Source organism: Pipistrellus hanaki, assembly GCF_964339955.1.
Source record: "Pipistrellus hanaki genome assembly, chromosome: 1".
Taxonomy (NCBI): Eukaryota; Metazoa; Chordata; class Mammalia; order Chiroptera; family Vespertilionidae; genus Pipistrellus; species Pipistrellus hanaki.
Window position 1 is genome coordinate 20307613 of NC_140503.1, and position 21322 is coordinate 20328934.

At 49.2% G+C, this 21322-nt stretch overlaps 1 protein-coding gene across 1 annotated transcript in view; it reads left to right on the forward strand.

Moving 5' to 3' along the window:
• TGFB3 (transforming growth factor beta 3) overlaps positions 1 to 15007 on the forward strand; it is a 40614-nt gene extending 25607 nt beyond the window's left edge. The window contains exons 4-7 of the mRNA XM_084893361.1: positions 8111 to 8218; positions 10271 to 10442; positions 12756 to 12909; positions 13835 to 15007. Coding sequence (XP_084749487.1) covers positions 8111 to 8218; positions 10271 to 10442; positions 12756 to 12909; positions 13835 to 13993 — 593 coding nt within the window. The 3' untranslated portion in view covers positions 13994 to 15007. The remainder of the gene's footprint in view (positions 1 to 8110; positions 8219 to 10270; positions 10443 to 12755; positions 12910 to 13834) is intronic.
• The last annotated feature ends 6315 nt before the right edge of the window (positions 15008 to 21322 follow it).

The window sequence follows — 21322 nt, forward strand, 5'->3', positions numbered from 1 at the left end:
TCCCCCCTTGTCTTGAGACTTAATGGGCCCAATCATAGGACCATTTGCACTTCTGAAGGGTGCATAAAGTTCCTCCTTCCTGGTGCCCTGATCTGACATTTTGATCTGACAGTGTATGGGGTGTGGGTACTCCTGCAGCCAGAGCAGCCACAAACAGAATTTCCAGTATCAGGCAGGTTGAGTACGCCGTAACTTGAGCTTGAGGGGGCTGTTTCGGTCTCGGTCGATGCTCCATCGATTGGTGAAGTCTTCCCGGATCGCAGAGGAGTCAGCTGGCCGAACATGGGTGTGGTGGACCCAGGTTGCAATGCTGTCCACTTTGAGGGCAGTAGGCGTCGTCAGCACCACAATGTATGGTCCTTTCCAACGTGGTTCAAGTGTCTCCCGGCGGTGTCTTTTGACAAAGACCCAGTCTCCCGGCCGGTACTGGTGGGGCGTCAGGATCTGGCCAGCCTCATAGGTGGCCTGTAGGCATGGCCAAATGTCCTCATGCACCCTCTGGAGCCTTCTTAAAGAAAAAGATATTTCTTGGCTTTCAAATTCAGTTAGCAGTTCTGCCTTAAGATTGGGAATGATAGGCGGGGACCTACCAAACATAATTTCATAGGGAGTGAAGCCTAGTGTATAGGCTGAATTCCTCACCCGGTAAAGAGCATAGGGAAGGAGAGCCACCCAGTCCCCGCCAGTCTCCATGGTTAGTTTAGAAAGGGTCTCTTTTAATGTTCTATTCATTCTTTCTACCTGTCCTGAGCTCTGGGGCCTATATGCACAATGTAATTTCCAATTTGCCCCTATAGCCTTGGTTACTGCCTGTGTTACCTGTGAGATGAAAGCCGGGCCGTTGTCTGATCCTATCATAGCTGGGAAACCGTACCTGGGTAGAATGTCCTCCAGTAGCTTCTTAGCGACCATCTGGGCTGTTTCATGCTTAGTTGGGTATGCTTCTACCCATCCAGAAAAGGTGTCTACAAAAACTAGAAGATATTTCTACCCATCCAGAAAAGGTGTCTACAAAAACTAGAAGATATTTATAACCATACTTTCTCGGTCTTACCTCAGTGAAGTCAATCTCCCAGTGCACCCCGGGCTTTGTTCCTCTGAGCCGGGTTCCTTTTCCACTTGACCCGGCCCTTGCATTTGTAAGCTGGCAAGTTTTACAGGCTGATACAATTTGATCTATTCTGGCGTCCAGTTGGTGAATTTTGATCTTAGCAGGCCGGACCAAATCCTTTAGTTTCTGGGACCCTAGGTGAGTCGATTGGTGTATGTGTTTCAACATCGGGATCCCAAGCAGGTCTGGTAGCAGGAGCTTCCTGTCTGGAGCATACCACCAGCCTCTGACTTCCTTGTTCGTGGGATGGCTTTTGATTCGCTGTAATTCTTCCTGGGAGTATCAGGGCTGATTCGGCAGAACTCGGTTCCCTGGGTCTGGCAATTGCAGGGCCAGTGCAGGGACTGCAGTGAGGGCTACTTCTTTGGCCACCTGATCAGCCTTCTTGTTGCCCCTGGCTACAGGATTGTTGGCTTTCTGGTGTCCTGGGCAGTGGATGATGACTAACTTGGCTGGGAGCCATAAGGCAGCTAGCAAGTCGAGTATTTCTTGTTTATTTTTTATAGTCTTTCCTTCTGCAGTCAACAGCCCTCTCTCCTGATAGATTGTCCCATGGATATGAGCTGTGGCAAACGCGTATCGGCTATCTGTAAAGACATTGAGTCGTTTCCCGGCCCCTAGTGTCAATGCCTTTGTCAGAGCGATGAGTTCTGCCCGCTGGGCTGACGTTCCAGATGGCAGAGCCTCTGCCCATAAGGTGTCAGTCTCAGTTACTACTGCTGCACCCACGTACCTGTGCCTGTTTCTCATGAAGCTGCTCCCATCGGTGAACGATGTGGCCTCTGCATCTGAGAGGGGCTAGTCCGTCAGGTCCTTCCGGAGTCCATGCACCTGTTCCAAGATCCCGGTGCAGTCATGTAGCAGGGCGTCTAGGTCGGAATCAGGCAGGAGAGTTGTGGGGTTGAGGGCTGCACTGGGGCAGAACCACACTCTGGGAGGGTTTAGGAGGAGGCACTGGTAGTGAGTCATGTGTGCATTACTCATCCATCTATCAGGTGGCTGTTTTAGAACTCCCTCAATGCATGGGGGGTTATAATCCAGATTTCTTGCCCTAGAGTTAGCTTGTCTGCATCCTTCACTAGGAGTGCTGTTGCCGCAATAATCCTCAAGCACGGTGGCCAGCCGGCAGCCACTGGGTCTAGTTTCTTAGACAAGTAAGCTACTAGACGGCTCCAGGGGCCCAAGGTTTGAGTTAAAACCCCCTTCGCTACCCCTTTGCGCTCATCTACAAAGAGGTGAAAGGGCTTTGTAATGTCTGGCAGTCCCAGAGCTGGGGAGTGTAGGAGGGCCTTTTTCAACTGATAAAAGGCAGCCTCCTCTCTCTCTGTCCATTCAAATGTCTTCCCCTCTCTGGTAGCTTCGTGCAGGGGCCTGGTGATCTCAGCAAAACCCAGAATCCAGAGACGGCAGTAGCCGGCCGACCCTAAGAATTCTCTCACTTCTCTTCCAGAGGTGGGTGTGGGGATCTTTAGGACAGTTTCTTTTCTGGCATCTGACAACCGCCGCTGTCCGCCCTCCAAGATGTACCCCAGATAATTCACCCTCTCTCTGCATATCTGTGCCTTCTTCGCGGATGCCTGATACCCCAAGGTCCCCAGGGTGACCAGCAGATCCTGGGTTCCTTGTTCACAGTCCTTGGCCGTGTCGGCAGCAATCAGGATGTCATCTACATACTGTAGGAGGGTGAGGCCAGGGTGCTCCCTTCTGTACTCACCCAGGTCTTCGTGTAGTGCCTCATTAAAGATGGTGGGCGAATTCTTGAACCCCTGAGGCAGTCGTGTCCAGGTGAGTTGTCCGCTGTAGCCCTCCTCGGGATCATGCCACTTGAAGGCAAACAAGCGTTGGCTTCTGGGTGCTAGAGGCAGACTGAAGAAGGCATCCTTTTAATCTAATACAGTATACCAGATTCTAGTGGGCACCAGGGAGCTCAAGAGAGTGTATGGATTGGGGACAGTTGGGTGTATGTCCATGACTCTTTTATTTACTTCCCGGAGATCTTGCACCGGTCGATAGTCATTTGTGTGAGGCTTCTTGACCGGCAGTAGGGGGGTGTTCCAGGCAGATTGGCAGGGAACCAGCACCCCTAGACTCCGCAGTCTCTGGATGTGTAGCTGAATTCCCTTCCGGGCCTCCTGAGACATGGGGTACTGTTTGATCCTTACCGGACCTACTCCTGGCTTTAGCTCCACTAGGACTGGGGTCCTGTGAGCAGCTAGTCCTACCCCTCCTGTCTCTGCCCAGGCTGTGGGGAATTCTTGTAGCCATCTGTCCATGTTATCCCCCCCTTGTGAGCGCCTCCTGGTGGAGGCGGTACTCATCCTATAGCCTCAGAGTCAGAATGTGGATGGGGTGGCCCTTGACATTGGTGACGTGAGGCCCCCCTTGTCTGAAAGTTATCTGAGCTCCAATCTTGGTCAGTAAATCCCGTCCTAACAGTGGGTAGGGGCATTCCGGTATTACCATGAAGGAGTGGGTTATCCGGCCCATCCCTAAATCCACTGTTCTTGAATACTGGTTCATACCAGTTGCCCCTTGCACCCAGGAGTTTTTGCTAGGTAATTTTTCTTGAGGAGTGCAGAGGACCGAATGCTGTGCTCCGGTGTCAACAAGGAAGTCCACAGGGGTCCCCTCCACTCTAAGAGTTACCCTGGGCTCGGGGAGGGGGTCCGAACCCTGACTCCCCTAATCACTTAGTTCATCAAGCCCCAAGACCTTTACTCGGTGTGTCTTGCTCCCCTTCCCACTGTCTCTCTTAGGATATTCTTGAGCCCAATGCCCTATCTTCTTGTAGTATGCACATTGATCCCTCTGCAGTTTCCACCTCCCTTCCCCAGAGGTCTCCTTACCCTTCTTTCAATCATTTGCAAGTTGTCGGAGGCGGAGGTCCCATTTCTCAGGGGAGTCCGTAGTGGTGGCCCACAGGATCCTAGCCAGGTCTCGGGTCTGCCTGCGAGCCTGTTTATCTTCAGGGGACTCCTGGTTATTGTACACCTTTTCAGCCACCACCAACAGTCCTGCAGACTCTTCTCTCCCAGTCTATCTATTCTTTGCAGTTTTCTCCTAATATCTGCAGCAGACTGGTTTACAAAGGCTACAATAACAGCTGCCTTACTCGCAGGAGCCTCTGGATCCATGGGGGTAATAGGTGCGGAATGCCTCCATGATCCGCTCTAAAAGGCTGCTGGAGATTCATCTTTCTCCTGCTGTATGCTCTCTACCTTAGCCAGATTAGTCGGCTTTCTGGCAGCCGCCTGAAGACTCCCCATTAGAGCCTGGTGGTAGACCTGGAGCCTCTCCTTACCTTCTGCTGTGTTGAAATCCCATTCAGGCCTAATCAGAGGAAAAGAGGTATCTATCTGAGCCTGGTTGGTGGTAGGATTCCCATCCACGCCTGGAACCAGCTTCCAGGCCTCATTAAGGATCCTCTCCCTCTCCTCGGTGGTGAACAGGACCTGCAAGAGCTGCTGGCAGTCGTCCCAGGTTGGCTGATGGGTAAAAATGATAGAATCCAACAGATTAATAAGTCCCGCTGGCTTCTCAGAAAACTCAGGATTTTGAGCATTCCAATTATAGAGGTCGCTAGTGGCTAAAGGCCAGTAGTAATGGGGCTGATCACCCCTCTCATCTGGGGGACCAGTGGCTCACAGGGGTAAAATCTTAACAGTGGAGTTGGCGACAAAGGCAAATGGTTCCCTCTGGGCTCTTTGTCTGATATACGGCGGGCTTCCCGCTCTCCTCGTGGCGTCTGCTTCCCTCAATGGAGGAGGGTCAGGTCCCTCCTCTGGCACCCTGGGGAACTGATACGGGGGAGGAAAAATTAATTCTTATTTAGTTCCCCTCTGCAAGACAGAGTAGGGGGGAGCTGATGGCAGGGTGATTTTCTCCTCTGTCCTCTCCGTTCCCTGTAAGGCAAAAATAAGTTCTGCCTCTGAGGGGCGCGGAGCCATGAAGGGCTTAAGCCAAAAGGATGGGTTCTCCACAAGGTCCTGCCACATGATAATGTATGGGAGCTGATCGGGGTAACCCGGCTTGGGTTGAGAGACAACACTCCGAACCCGGCGAATGGTATGGAGATCGAATGTTCCCTCTGGTGGCCATCTGACATTGAAAGCTGGCCACTCACTTGAACAAGTCTGCCATTCGTTCTTCCAGACCTCCATACTAAAATTGTTAGCTTTTTCCTCTACTTCCTGAAAATGATTAATCACAATGCTCAAAGGAGTAATCTGAGTCTGTCCCATAACATCCATACAGTGAGTCCATAAAATAACGCATAAAATCACAAAAGCCACCAGGAGAAGAACTCCCCACATCAACATTTTCAGTATTATAACAATTCAATACATTCAGATGTAAGTTTTTATAGCAAATTTACAAACAAGAGCAAACTGAAACCCTTCCCTTACTTATACAAACATACAAACATACAAACAAACAAAGAACACAGGAACAGATGGGGGGGCCCCCAAGAACAGCCTTCCAACTCCGTGGAAGCGGCGCCTAAAACTAAACAACGGCCTCACGCCAACTACCTCGTCCTGAGAGGGAATTCTATGTCCCTCCTAAAGGAGGATCAAAACGTCTTTTGATCTCTCCGGCCCGTGGTCTTCAATAGCGCGTCCGCTAGACCTTTCGGGCACTTCCCACAGGAATCCCTTCACACACTTCTACCGTGGCCAGACAGGCTCTCTGGATTCAGTGTCCCTCAGTCTTGGAGATTTCGGACAAGGCCCCATATGTAATACCCAAGTGTCATAAACCCCAAAGACTACCAGGGAGCCGAATCCGATGCAATTGCAGAAAGCCTGTATTTATTTTGGACTAGTCCGAGCTCGGTCCCACCTACACTGGCAATGGCATGGTGGGAGAGAGAAAGAATTTAACATATCAATGGGTTTTATAGGGGGATGGTGCCACCACCTTGGCTGACCTGATTGGTTGGGTTAGGGCTAGGGTCCAGTTACCAGGAGCTGGCCCCGCCCCGCCCTGCCCTCTCACTTCAAAAAATACTGCATCACTGACTTAAAATAATTTTTTAAAGTGTAAGCATTATATAGATTTCTCATCTGACAAATGAGAACAAATCAATCCTTGAGATCTTTGATCATTACTGCTTATTTTTAACACATGTAATATAGTTCAGCCTGCCATCAATTCTGTGAGCCAAATTTAAACTTTACTTTCCTATGTCTCTTCCTTCTCTTACATCCTGCTTACTTAGGGAGAAGTTTCAGCAACAGATCTGGCCATTCCCTGTAGATTACTCGGGGAGGAATTGGACAATGGGAAAGATGGCTGTAGCCATTCAAATGCAAATGAACACATTCTTTAGCTGAAGACTCCCAGCATTACTATCTAGTTCCTGTCTCAGGGCCGGAAATTTCAAAAGCTGCTTACAATGACTTGGGAAACCAGTTTTAATTTCTCTCCCAGTTAACCTCCACCATTTTTAAAGCTCATTCTGTACACAGAAAAGAGTTTAAGTACAGCCCAAAACTATGCGCACTCTTTTGAACTGGCCTTTTCGCTTTACATGAGCACAGAAATTCGAGATGCATAAAAACTTTCTTGAGGAGTGGCTTCGCCACGTGTCTCCCCTCTCCCACCTCCTGCCTGCTTTGGGGGGAGAGAGTAGCAAATTTTCAAAGAACACAGAAACAGACAGAGGGCTCCTGAGAATAGTCTTCCAACTCCGTGGAAGCCAAACCAAACAATGGCCTCACGCCGACCAGTGGCCCTCCGACACTGAAAGCTGGCCACCTACTAGAATGAGTCTGCCATTGGCCATTCTGGACCTCCACCACACAGAAAATCACAACAACCAACAAGAGGGCACCCAACATCAACATTTCAACTTGAAACCAGACTTGGGAGAAGTCCACTTCTCTCTCGCCCTTACAAGAGCACAGAAATTTGCCCATGAGGCCTCTTCTCCCTGACCTGATGCCGCCACGCTGGCCCAGGCCCCCGAGCGAGGCTGCTGCCACCGCCACCCCAGCCATGCTGCTTGGGTGGCCCCGAGGAGTAAGTGTGGGTCGCCCCAGTGGCTTCCTGGCTCCGCCTCCCCTTCTCCAGGCAGCCAGCAAAATTAACCCATGTGCCTGCCCCCCCACCCCCTCCAGCAAGTCCGCCGCTGCCCAGCCGCTCTCTGACGCACAGATCGAGCCCCGCAGAAGGCCCCCCTACAACCCAACGCCGCCAGGGGGCCCCGTGCCACCACGCCGGCCACACTTCGCCGGCTCCATCCTCAGGCGCCACGCCTCCCACCGACACCAAACTCAGACCTGGGAAAATCTCCAGTCACTTTCCCGCATGTGAGGCACCAGCTTATGCCACTCACCTCGTCCTGGGAGAGGTTCCCATCCCTCTCCCCATCTGAGGGTCCCTCTAGGAGAGGATTCCACCTCTCTCCTGTCTAAGGGGCCCTCCCAGGAGGTCAGAATGTCTTCTGAATCCTCAGGCCCGTGGTCTTAATGGCGCGTCTTCCAGACGTATTCGGGCACCAATGACACAAGGGGTTCCCACGTCCCTCCAGAGTGCTCACACAAGGACACAGACAAACACACACTTATCGCGGCCAGTCAGGCTCTTCGGATCAGGGTCCCTCATGGTCCTGGGGATCCTGGACGAATTCCCCCATATGTTATGCCCAGACTTCGTGATCCCCAAGGACCACCAGGGAGCCGAGTCCGATGCAATAAACAAAAGAGCCTCTTCCATGCTAGCATGGGCTCTGTCCCACTCACGCCGACAGCATGGCGGAAGAGAGCGCAAATTTCGCCAAGCCCTGGGGTTTTACTCTGGTGGTGATGTCACTGCTTTGGCTGACCCTGATTGGTTGGGTGAGGGCCAGGTGCCAGCTACACAAAATGGAGGATAACTCCGCCCTGCCCCACAGTAGAGCCAGGAGTTTATCCTCGCCCCGCCCTGCCCTCTCACGTATATACGTCTCGATCACACAGAGTGCTTTTCTCACCCACTCCATGTCTTATTTTGCAGAGTCCAACTTAGGTCTGGAAATCAGCATTCACTGCCCGTGTCACACCTTTCAGCCCAATGGAGACATCCTGGAAAACATCCATGAGGTGATGGAAATCAAGTTCAAAGGTAACTGAGTGCACAGGACAGGAGACCCTTCTACACCCTGGGCAGAGGAACCTAGCTCCCTGGCAGAGATGGCCACTCTCCTGTACTCGAGTCATTCTGCTTTGCCCCCAAAGCAACAGGTGTGACTGTCAGTTTCTAGTCATAGAGCACACATTAGCATTTTGGAAGACACTGTTCGGTTGGTCAGAGCAGTGAGATCGTGTGGATGAGTGGTACCATCGCTCGCGGTCAGTAAAATGGGGGTGTGAGCACCTCTTTCCCAGGGTTGCTATGCAAATTAAATGAGATAACAAGTGTATAACCCAGTGTCAGGAATGCTCAATAAATAGTAGCTGTCTTCCCCTTCCCTAAAAGCAGTGGACGTTGGTGGCTGTGAATTGAGGGGTCCTGACTACTGAGCCTGCGGGTGTTACAGAGCCCACCAGATCCTTGCCCCTGCGGCACCTGGGTTTGAATGACGGCTTCAGGGCTCTGGATGTTTGTGATGAGATGGTGAAAAAGTTGAGAGCCATTTCAGGTTTTCCAGTGTGTTTCTAAGGCGCTCAACCTAGACCAGTGGTCGGCAAACTCATTTGTCACCAGAGCCAAATATCAACAGTACAACGATTGACATTTCTTTTGAGAGCCAAATATTTTAAACTTAAACTTCTTCTAACGCCACTTCTTCAAAACAGAATCACCCAGGCCGTGGTATTTTGTGGAAAAGCCACATTCAAGGGGCCAAAGAGCCGCATGTGGCTCGCGAGCTGCAGTTTGCCAACCAAGGACCTAGACCAGCTTTGGGTTTTCCTTCCATGTCTATTTTGGGTAACTGAGGCACACCTGAAGCCAGGTGGTTTATCAAGGTCAAAGCAACCATGCCATAGCCTGAGGTCCGAGGCATTTCTGAGAAATGGTGCAGGCCTGTTGGCTCTCTGCCCTGGGCAGGCCCCTTACCCATCAGGGCCTCTATTTCAGAGCCTTTTTATTTTTTAAGCCAAGCATTTGACATGCTAATTACAGAACCTCAGATTCAGATCTTTGGAGTCTGTACCGCCAGGCCAGGTCAGAACAAAATCCTTCCACCATAGTTTTGTTCATAAAGATCGTCAGGGAAGAAAATTGAAAACCCAGGCCTCTCGTTCATCTCACAGCCCAGGTCCAAGTCCCTCCAGTTACATGTAAATTAACCTCCTGGATCCTGTCTTGCGTGGAGATGGACCATCGCTGGCAGCTGTCTGTCACAAAATAGATGTCCTTTCAGCTGAGACTCTTTCTAATCCAGTCTTCAATCTTTTCCTTTTCAGGTGAAATAGCAGGTTTTCTTCCCAGAGTTTGCTTGCTAAGCTGATTATTGTGCGCTCCATTAGTGTCTCTGCGTTTTATAGTGAAACCATTTGAATGGGAACGATTATTCAGTCTCATTCCTCTGGCTTCTCTTCAAGATGTCTTACAATTGTGACACCCTAAGTTACAGCAGGGACTTCCGGGTGTCTTGACCAATTCAGATCATAAGAGGGAACTCACACCCACAAGAGTCCAAGTCCCAGAATCTAAACTAACAGCCCAAAGAAATGTTAGGTAGCTACTCAGTGACAGTTGTTCACGGGTCCAGGAGCATCTCAGGAAAGGCTCGCTGCGTCCTAAAAAAATATCTTTATTGTTGAAAGTATTACCTAGCTCACCCTCAGTGCTCCACCCCCTTCCCCCGCTTGGCCTCTTCCAGCCCATTCCCATCCACCCACCCACCTCTGGCTCTCACCACCCCATTGTCTGTGTCCATGGTTTATGCATATAAGTTCATTGGTTGATCTCTTCCCACCCACCCTCCCCTGACTTCCCTCGAAGCTCCATAATCTGTTCAGATGTACACACACACAGGAGGCATGAGAGGTCTGACCAGGGCTGTCTTGTGGGTTCCTCTGATACCGGTTCCCCCATTGAGTCTTTTCCTTCCTCACAGACCACACTGCCCTCCTCCTGGGCAGGGATGGGATGGGATGGGATGGGATGGAGTGAGAAGGCGGCCTCCACTCTTAGACAGGAGAGTGTCACCTTCCTTCCCTCCTGTAGGCGTGGACAGTGAGGACGATCACGGCCGGGGAGACCTGGGACGCCTCAGGAAGCAGAAGGACCACCACAACCCGCATCTAATTCTCATGATGATCCCCCCACACCGGCTGGACAACCCTGGCCAGGGCGGCCAGAGGAAGAAGCGGGCCCTGGACACCAATTACTGCTTTAGGTGAGCCTGGGCCACTCGGGATCTGTGAACTCCTGAGGTCGCCTGGACTGGTACCTACTGTGGGGTAGGCCCCACTCAACCAAGGGTCCCTGAGGCTGTTCACAAACGTCTTCAGGAAAGAAGATTTACAAACCTTTCTGTCTCTCTGGGAGCCCCCTAGTTTCCTGCAGCCCAGCTCTGTGAGGCCAGGATGAAGTGCCAGGAGATTGTGGGCTGAGCCTCTTCATAGTTCTCATGTTTTTAAAAAAAATGTTTTTATTGCTCTCAGAGAGGAAGGGAGAAGAAGCGAGAGACTGAAACATCAATGATGAGAGAGAATTATTGATTGGCTGCCTCTTGCAGGCCCCACATTGGGGATCGAGCCTGCAACCGGGGCATGTGCCCTGGCTGGGAATCAAACTGTGACCTCCTGGTTCAGAGGTCAATGCTCAGCCACTGAACTATGCTGGCCAGGCAATAGTTCTGTTTCAGAGTACGTGCGGGGTGTGTGTGCCTGTGGGCGATGCTTGCAGGAATCCCCATGAGAGAAGTGCTCAGTTCCCTGTGAAGCGTCCAAGGATGCTACGGGAAGAGGGGAAACAGGGCAGTCTCCATTTGTGCCAGGCAATCTGAGCTCGAGAAATTCATAAACTAATCAGATGCTGTTCAGTAGCCTCAGTGAAGAGGTTTAAAAACAAACAGAGCCTCTTGTTTTATTTAGGAGTCGTTTAGCTTCTTCTTGTTTATAACGAAGGGGCTGCTGAAGCATGCACAGCGGTTAGTAAAAGGTAGAAATGACCACATTCATGAGAAGGTCCGAAGGGTACGTGCTTTAAGAATTTGGAGCTCATCTGCGGATGCAAGGGAGGCTTCAGAGGGTGTGGAATCCCAGCCTTGGAGGACCAGTGAGTGTGGGTGGGGCCATGGGAGGAGGAGGCACTTCCAGTAAAGGAAGGGGCATGAGTGGGTCAGTCTGGCTGGAGGGGAGGGTGCCTGGATAGAGCGGGGGAGAATGACTTGGGAAGATTTTAGCTCTAAAACCATGTCTTGTTAGGAAGAGTCGAACGAATGAGGGATGCTGAGCTTGGGGAACAGAAGGGGTAAGAGAGGCCATGTGGTTGCCTCCAACTGTCTGAAGGCTGGTGTGTGGATTAGTTCTGTGTGGCACATAATCAGTTAGGAATGGATGCTCTTGGTTGCAGGGATTTGTTGTTCATAAGAGGCTGGCAGCAGCAGGCTCAGGGTTGATCTGGCTGCTTAATTATGCCACCAGGGACACAGGCTTTCCCTCTCTCTTCAGTCTGCCACGCTTAACATGGTGCCTTGCTTTACATGCTCTTGCTCATGGTCACAGTGTCTGCTGGAGCTCCAGGTAGCTTGTCTGTGCTGAGGACGAGAAAAGGGAAGAGGCAGAGCTAGTAGTGTTCCTCTTCTATGTGCGACTTTTATATGGAATCAAATATTTCTTTTTGTTGTTGCCAGAATTGGCCCTCATCGCCTGCATGCTTCTCCTTATGTCTGGTCATTGCTGTTACATGACCACCCCCATCTGCAAGGGAGGCCAGGAAAACAAGTATCTGGCGTTCTAGACTCTGTCATGGGAAGTAGCAAGAGAAGGGGGTTAGGAATGAAAAGATAATAAAGAATGTCTGCCACGGTTCACCCTCAGAACCCACAAGAAGCCAGGTTTTGGCCTTGGAAGCAGCAAGTCCTAGGTCTCAGCAGATACTGAAGTAAGACTAGCTCCCACCTGCCAAGGGTACTGCCCAATGGGCTTCTGCAGGCAGCAGAACTGATGTGTCCTGATGATCACATTGGGGGTGGTCTAGGAATCGTGAGTCTGATCATAGAAGGATATGCCTCATTTTGATTCGATGGCCTTGAGATGTAATCTAAGCAGTCTTCTCCCACAGCACATAAACTGCGAGAGCTTAAAGGTCATTTCTGGCTGGGTGCACAGTAGGAAGGTAATCAAATCAACCTCCACTGAGCTGAGTTGGCTGATAACATTCAGTGCTTGGTTTTCTGTGGAGCGATTTATGTCTCTGCTTTGATTCATAAAGTAAAAAGGAGCAGGGCCCCCTCTGTCTTTTTGCTCTTATTCATCATCTATAATACATCTGCTCGGTATGTCCCTGGGACCAGGGTCTTTAACAGAAAACTCTCTTATAGTCTATAAGGCTCCTTGCACTTGAACCCGAGGTTCCATCGATTAGACCCTGTGTTAGGATGACCAGGAAGGACTCCAAGTGCAAAGATGAGGGCCGCTGTGAAGTTGTTCATGTCAGTGGCCTGCTTTTAGGTCGGGTTTCTGTAATGTGTTTTGTGTTGCAGCAATGTGGAAGAGAACTGCTGTGTGCGCCCCCTCTACATCGACTTCCGCCAGGATCTGGGCTGGAAATGGATCCACGAACCTAAGGGCTACTATGCCAACTTCTGCTCAGGCCCTTGCCCGTACCTCCACAGCGCAGACACAACCCACAGCAAGGTACCTATGGAGCAGGACTCAGGCCCCAGGGAGCGCCAGGGCTGAGTGGACCAGGCACCTGTTTGAAATTGATGCATGAAGGACTGAATGCCGAGTGAGGGAACGATGAGCTGGAGCGAGTCAAATCCCTTCTGTGAAGGTTTTGATCTTGGCACTCTGGCCCAACCCTACTCGGGCACATTCTACCCTTCATAATTACTTACTACATAGTTTCGGCCTGGCTTTTCATCTTCTCTGTCTAAAGCATTTGTATTGTTCTGGAATTAATTTGCTCCATGCCACCCTGTATGTCGGAGATGTGTGCGCCTGGCTGGCAGGTGATGTGGGCAGAATGGCTTCCACCACCACCTGAAGAATTCTGGTAATTCCAGCCTCCTGACTGTAGAAAAGTCACTTAGGAAGATGAGGTAAAGCATGCAGAAGCAGCTAACTGAAACAACAGGAAGAAAAGGGGAGAGGGGGAGGGGAGTCCAGGACCCTGAAACCAGCTTATCTTTCCCTGGTGGGTGGGGTGAGGGGAATAAAACCAGGGCAGAAATTCACAAGGCACTTTCCGTACAGCTCATTGTCACTACATCTAGTCTGGCAATTAGCAAATGGCAAGGTTTTGTGAAGTCCATTTCTCACCAAAGTGGCCAATTAGAACTGGGAAGACCAATATAGGAGTGTTTTCTTCACAGAGAGAGAGGATTCCATGACCAATGTCAAGTCCCCCATAGCTGTTAATGTGTCAAACTGTTAACAAGCAGGTGCAGATGCTCTCCATTCCTGCTCCGTGGACGAACGGGACTGGTCACTCACGCCAACTGTTTGCATGTCCGTGGTGTTGACCACGTGCTCGGTCTCTGGAGCAGCCCCAGAGGGCGAGGAGGGTCTCAGGCCTGAGGCCTGGCTTTCCAGCTTCTAAGCGATGTCTCCTCCCCAGGTGCTGGGCGTGTACAACACCTTGAACCCCGAAGCCTCCGCATCGCCTTGCTGTGTGCCCCAGGACTTGGAGCCCCTGACCATCCTGTACTATGTCGGAAGGAACCCCAAGGTGGAGCATCTCTCTAACATGGTGGTGAAGTCCTGTAAGTGCAGCTGAGGCCCCGCCCGCAGCCCGGGGAGCAGAGAGAGAACTGCCACAGCCGGCCTGCCTGCTCCTCGGGAAACACAAAAGCAACAGACCTCACCTGGAAGCCTAGAGCCCACAACCTGCGGCGTCGGGCAAATGGCAGAGACGGAGGCTCCCTTCTGGAACGTTCCTTTCTTTTTGGCTGTGAGGATCACTGTGGCAAAGAAAGTGGGGGTCTGGTTAGGGGAAGGCCGAACTCTTCAGAACACACAGATGTTTCTGGGACGTGGACAGGTGGTGGACGGTGGAAGAGGGATGGCGAGCGGACAGTGGTGTGGCAATGGGGTTGGGGAGACGGGGAGGAGAAGAGGCAGAGAGTGGCAGGGACAGGGCCAGGCCGGAAGACACGTCTGACCGAGGTCAGATTTGCTCATCGCTGCCGCACGTCGGCTCTAGGGAATCTGGATCACGTTATGCATGGCAAGCATTTCACTTCGGACAGGTTACCAAAACATGGTCCCCAGTGTTGTCTCTCATACAACCTGGGGTGAAGGATGAAGTCTGTTAGTTTTGCAAACCGTCCTCTGGACACCCATCAGCATCAAGGGGCATTGCAGGGAAAATGGCCAGGTAATGTAGATCCCGGGCCATCAGCTCCACGGGGCCCTAGGGGTACATTGAACTCAGAAGCAGAAGGTGCGAAGCGACCCTGCTCCCGTCTGCCCTCTGGGTCCCTCCTCCCGCCTTCTCTGGTGGCATTTCCCCTGGGACATTTGGCTAGACACCTTCCAGGTCAGGGTACACATCCGATGGGGGTGTGTGCAGCCCTGGGGGCATTATGGGCTTCCGCCTGCCCTGGGCCGTGTTCACCTGGTGTTCCTGGAAGCAGGTGCTATGTGTGGGGCACGGGGGGAGGTCACTCGTGTGCCACGCAATGACTCGGCCCAGAAGCGTAGACTGAGGTATAAAGACAAATACAAATATTAATCTCAAAATCTATGTATAAATAAAATTTTTTTGGGAACCTTGCATCGTTTCCTCTTCTGGAAGATTGTTTTTAGGACAGTAAAAGCCTTATTCTAAGGTGTAAATCTGATTCAATAGATGTCCTTAGTTACCATTTCCTTAATTTCCTGTCCATGCCTGCTAATCAGAGGTACCGGGAATACGGGGTAGAGAATGGCAAATGTTTATCAAATACATTGCTTAGCGCTGTGGATGGCAAACTGTGGCTCTCGAGCCACATGCAGCTCTTTGGCCCCTTGAGTGTGGCTCTTTCACAAAATACCCCGGCCGGGGCGAGTCCAATTTGAAGAAGTGGCGTTAGAAGAAGTTTAAGTTTAGAAAATGGATGGGAGAGAGATACATCGATTGGTTGCCTCTTGCATGTGCCCCAATTGGGGATCGAACCCCCGACCTTCCAGTGCACAGGGTGATGCTCCAACCAACTGAGCCACACCAGCCAGGGCTGTTTTTAATTTCAAACTATGATCTCGCAGTTCTTAGAACTTTACCTGTAGGGATTACTAGAGCTTGGAATTGAAGGAGGATCCTCCAGAAAAAATAAGCATTTTATTCTATTAGGTGCCAGGAGCCACTACTAGCTTAGGGGACCACCTTAAACTAAATTCTCAACATGAAGGTTTTCAGGGCAGCTAGGAAATATGAATTCATGCCCAAGCTCACATGGACGCCAGCTTGTACTTCTGAAGAATCACGGAAGAGGCCCCTATATGCTCTCACTCAGCAACCAAGTTCAAGGCAGGAAATTTTCTTCCAGTGCCTGAGGGGGTGGAGGTGAGGGATTATTTCTGATTGACATAAATACAGAGAATACAGCCTTTTGGGATCCCAACTATACACGAAGGGTCTCCCACTGGGCTTCCCACCTTGGGATTTAACTGTTACCTTTCACGTGGTGCCATAATTCTGGCCCAGTACGGCTCCAGTACCACTCCTGCCTGGTGACCCCCTGCTGGGATTTAAGGGCAGAAAAGGCACCCAGGAAAATGATGTGATGGAATTTCCCCCTCATGGCTTCTGTGGCCATGATCATAACCATTCTCTTTCTCTCTCTCTCTCTCTCTCTCTCTCTCTCTCTCTCTCTCTCTGGATTTTGAAAAACCAGTCATTGACATTAACCCACTTTCTTCTTTTCTGTTTTGATGTCCTGTCCTGGAAATTCTTTTTTGCTTGGTTAAATGTCTATGGATCATACTGTTTATTTATACACTTACTTGGTGCTTATCATTAAATGAAGGTCCATTGTATCAGATTAGTTCTACAGTCAATGAGTAACACGAACATAAAATATCGTGAGAATTGCTCCTAAAATTTTTAAAGCTCCCGTGAACTACATTGTATTGGTTTGGCAGCTATCAGAGAGTCCAACACACCCGGTTTCTCTGCCAGACGCCATTCTTCCATTAGCACCGGGTTAAAGTAACAGGCTGGCATTACTTTGACACCGTGAATGAAACTATTTTTAACCCCTGGGATTGACATTTGCCAAGGTGAAGTGCATTACAAGAGGCACCCACACATAAAGAAGGCCGAGGGACCAGCACATTCCCGTTGCATGCTCACTCTGAGGCATAAGGACCCTGAGGGCAATCCTGGAGAGTTTTCCTATGTTTCTGGGGGCGAGGGACACTCCCACTTGCATGAATCACTCATTTCCCCCTTGCACACTTTTTTTTTTTTTTAATATATTTTTATTGATTTTTTACAGAGAGGAAGGGAGAGAGATAGAGAGCTAGAAACGTCAATGAGAGAGAAACATCAACCAGCTGCTTCTTGCACACCCCCTACCGGGGATGTGCCCGCAACCAACGTACATGCCCTTGACTGGAATCGAACCCAGGACCTTTCAGTCCGCAGACCATGCTCTACCATTGAGCCAAACTGGTTTCGGCCCTAGCACACTCTTTTAAATGCAGAGACTACATCTTACAAATCTTCACCTGACCTGAGCTTCCACCATTTAAAAAAATATATATCTTTATTGATTTTAGAGAGGAAGAAAGAGGGAAAGAAACATCAGTGATGAGAGAGTATCATCAATTGGATGCCTCCTGCACGCCCCACACTGGGGATCGAGCCCGCAACCAGAGCATGTGCCCTGGCTGGGAATCAAACGGTGACCTCCTGGTTCATAGGTCAAGGCTCAGCCACTGAGCCACGCTGACCGGGCGAGCTCCCAGCATTTAGCCATGTAAATATTTACTTGGGAGCTGCTGGGTAAATATCAGATGCTCTGATGTGGGGATGACCATGAGCAGTGTTTCCTATGGGGCAGAAGACCTCCACCTCCATGCAAACTGCATCTGCCAACTGCAAAAGGCCTGCTGAGGTAAGCAGCGACCCACGCTCTAGACCAGGGCTTCTGCGCCCTCCAGCTGTCTGAATGAAATGGATGCAACATTTCAACATCTGCATCGTGGCCTGTCCCATTGAGAAAAGACAGAATTCATCATGATTTCCAGGCCGGTAGAGAGGGCCCAGACCTCAGACAATAGGAACATATACATGCTTTTTCTCCCTCCAACATCTGAGGTGAAGAAGAGAAAGAAAGTTAAAAAATGACTGACATGCAAAGACTTTTAGAAATTGTGCCTTTTCAGATTTGCCCCTAAGGTCTTTCCAACTGATCAGAGGGGCCCTGGTAGCATTCCCTGGCAACTCTTTGGTTTGATGAGAAAGAGCCTGAATGAATAAACTTATTTATATCCTGAGTGACACTAGGAGAGAGGGACAGCTGGGGAGTGAGGGCCAACCTGCTGGCCCCTCACCTTCCCGGGCACAGCTCCAGTTCACAGGAATGAACAGCACAGGCACAGGAGCAGCAGATCCATTTCAGGAAACCCTGCCTGGGTGACAGGGAGGCGCCGGGCACAGCTGCGAGGGGTTTGCTCAGAGCCCAGGCAGCCCCTGAGTCAGTCTGAAAGGCAGCAGCAGGGAGCAGGGAGCTGGCCTACCATGGAGGCACCATGGAGCTCGCAGCCCCTCCCAGGGACCCTCCCTCTTCATCTCCAATGAACATTATAGACACTTGTCTTAGCTCTTACGTGCTAACACCATGCAATGGGGGAGATTTACGTTTTACTTGCAAAATCTGAGTGTCAATAAAACACTATATTAAGGAATTCTACTGTAAAGAACTAAAGTCTTACACACAATAAGCCTAATTATTCTAAGAAAAATGGATATAATTCATTTCAGTAAGATGGGCATGATAAAATTACATCATGAAATAGAAAAATATAAATCTATTTTAAGGACTTTCAAACGCCACGCAGTAAGAAGTGTTTCTTTTTGTAGCTACAGTTATTAGTTAGTATCCCAAGGGCAGACAATTTAACATGTGGCAGGCTTGCCCCCGTAAGGATACTCTAACTTCTTCCTGGCTTTTGAGAAGTTCTTTGTCTAAAGATCAGAACAGCAGACTTTTAATTATTGGAGGAAGTAAATGAAGGGACCCTCTAGACCAGTGGTCGGCAAACAGCGGCTTTCGAGCCACATGTGGCTCTTTGGCCCCTTGAGTGTGGCTCTTCCACAAAATACCAATTTGAAGAAGTGGCATTAGAAGAAGTGTAAGTTTAAAAAATTTGGCTCTCAAAAGAAATTTCAATCATCGTCATGTTGATATTTGGCTCTGTTGACAAATGAGTTTGCCGACCACCGCCCTAGACCAGTTACTTTCACACTTATTTTTTAACTGCAGTGAATAGTAAAAAATACATTTTATATGAACACACACATAAAGATCTATGACTTAATCAAAAGTCTCATAAAACAATTCTTCCTTTTATTATAGATGGACCCTGGCATTTTTCTTCTAGTTCATTCTGTTCCATTGCAGGGGGCCGGGGCGGGGAGAGAAGTGATGGCTATGACTAGAGGTATGCTAGTAAATGTGTAACAACTGGTTCTCTGTGGTAAGACAAAGAAAAGCCCGGCCGATTTTGTGTTGCTGGCCGATTTCCACCCCAGCCGACTTCACATAACTAACTAACATGCAGGGACTGAAGGCCGCGTTGGGAAGAGACACGCACTACCAGCTCTCATGAGCCTGGATGTGACCCACTCACTGACTTGATGATCCTTTGTTGGGTCACGACCCACAGTTGAGAAACCACTGCTGTGGAGTCTAGACCATCAAACTCCATAGTAGTTTATGGGAAGGAGAGCGTGGCCAGCAGACCCTGCTTCAGGAGGTACTGAATGAGAGTGCATGTGCGAGGGATGACAAGCTGCCCAGGCACTAGTGGGCAGCACCTCGTGCCGGCTCTGACTTGGGCACCTCTAAAGTACTCTGCCTTCAGCTTCCCCCAAACTGGTCAGCTTGGGGAGTGAGAGGTACCCAGCAATAACTTTAGGAAAATTACAACCTCTCTGAGCTTCTTCCTTCTTGTAATATGGGAATAATAACTTGTGTACTTTACTGCGTTGTTTTAAGGGACAACTAAGCATTCTAAAAATTACAAAGGACTCTGCAGGGTAGTATTCCTATGAAAATGATTCAACTTGACAAAACCTTATGCACAGGCAATTAAAAAATATCATTTGTCGCCGAAACTGGATTGGCTGAGTGGATAGAGCGTGGGCCTGAGAACTGAAAGGTCCCAGGTTTGATTACGTTCAAGGGCATGTACCTTAGTTGCGGGCACATCCCCAGTAGGGGGCGAACAGGAGGCAGCTGATCTATGTTTCTCTCTCATCTATGTTTCTTACTCTCTATCCTCTCTCTTCCTCTCTGGAAAAAATTAATAAAATACATAAAAAAAAGTCTTAGCATCTGAGTTCATCGATCATCCCCACCCACTTTGGACCCCATCCACCCTGCCCCTCCCCTGTTTCCAACCCCTCCCCATCCCCACCCTCTTGGTCTCCCCTCTGTGGGTCTCTGAGACTCTCCTGGGACTACTCCCTGGCTCCTCCTTCTTTGCAATTTGCTGTTCTTCCTTACATTCTTTCCCTAAGCGATTTTATCCACTCACAGCTTTGACAGGAATCTGTATAGGGATGGCTGCTAAACTCTGCCGCTGGCTCTAACTTCTCCGTGGCTTTTGAAAGACTTTTCTGAGTTTAATGTTCAGCCATCATATTGAATTTGACTTTTAAAATACAACAGTATTATCTGTCCCACTCATCCGCAATTCTGAGTGCTTTAATTCTGTCTATGGCACTCACATTACCTCAGGCCCCAAGGTTTAATTTAAAAGACCACCTCATGCATTAGGATGGTTACTATCAAAAAAGAAAAAGAAAATAGCAAATGTTGGTGACCATGAGCAGAACTGGAATCCTTGTGCACTGCCGGGAGGTGTGTAAATGGTCAGTCACTATGGAAAACAGTATGGTGATACCTCAAAGAAAATTAAACATAAAATTACTGTACAATTCAGCAATTCTACTTCTTGGTGTATGTACCCAAAATAACTGACAGCAGACTTGAACAGATATTTGTATACTATGTTCACAGCAGCATTATTCACAATGGTCAAAAGGTGGAAGCAACTCAAGTATCCATCAACAGATGAATGAATAAACAAAACGTGGTCTATACATATAAAGAAGTATTATTCAGCCTTACAGAAAGAAATTTTGACACATGCTATAATTTGGATATGCTAAGTAAAATAAGCCAGTCAAAAAAGGACAAATACTGTATGATTCCTCTTACATGCAATATCCAGAATAGTCAAGTTCATAGAGATAGGAAGGAATATGGTGGTTGCAGATGGTGGAGAAGGGAGAATGAAGTTAGTATTTAATAGGTATCAAGTTTCATTTTTGCAGGATTTAAAAAAGAACTTCTAGAGGTGGATGGTGGCAATGGTTGCAAAACAATATGAAAGCCCCCATCCCCTTGGCCATAGCAACTGCCTTAAGAGATGGCATGTCACCCAACCCAAGCCAATCACAGCCCTTCCTTGAGATTTATATATACTAATGTAGAAAGAGAAACGCTCCCCTTAATTCTGTGGTCATGAGGTGGAAAGAATAAAGCTGGAGCTGATCAAACTATACCCCGCCACCTGATCTTGCTATAAGGAAACCATAGAAGGAAGGAAAAAGGAAGATTAATGAAGCTGTGAAGATAAATTAAAAGAGATAAAGACGGAGAGAAAGAAGAGAGCGTGATGAAGAGAAAGAAAGATCTGACTATATGTAGTTTTTATCCATCCTAATGCTCTCTCATCATGTGAGTCAAAAGATGTACCTCTCAGATGTCTGAGTTTGGATTTTTACTAAAACTAAATGATTTTTTACAGAGAGGAAGAGAGGGATAGAGAGTTAGAAACATCGATGAGAGAGAATCATCCATCAGCTGCCTCTTGCACACACAGTACTGGG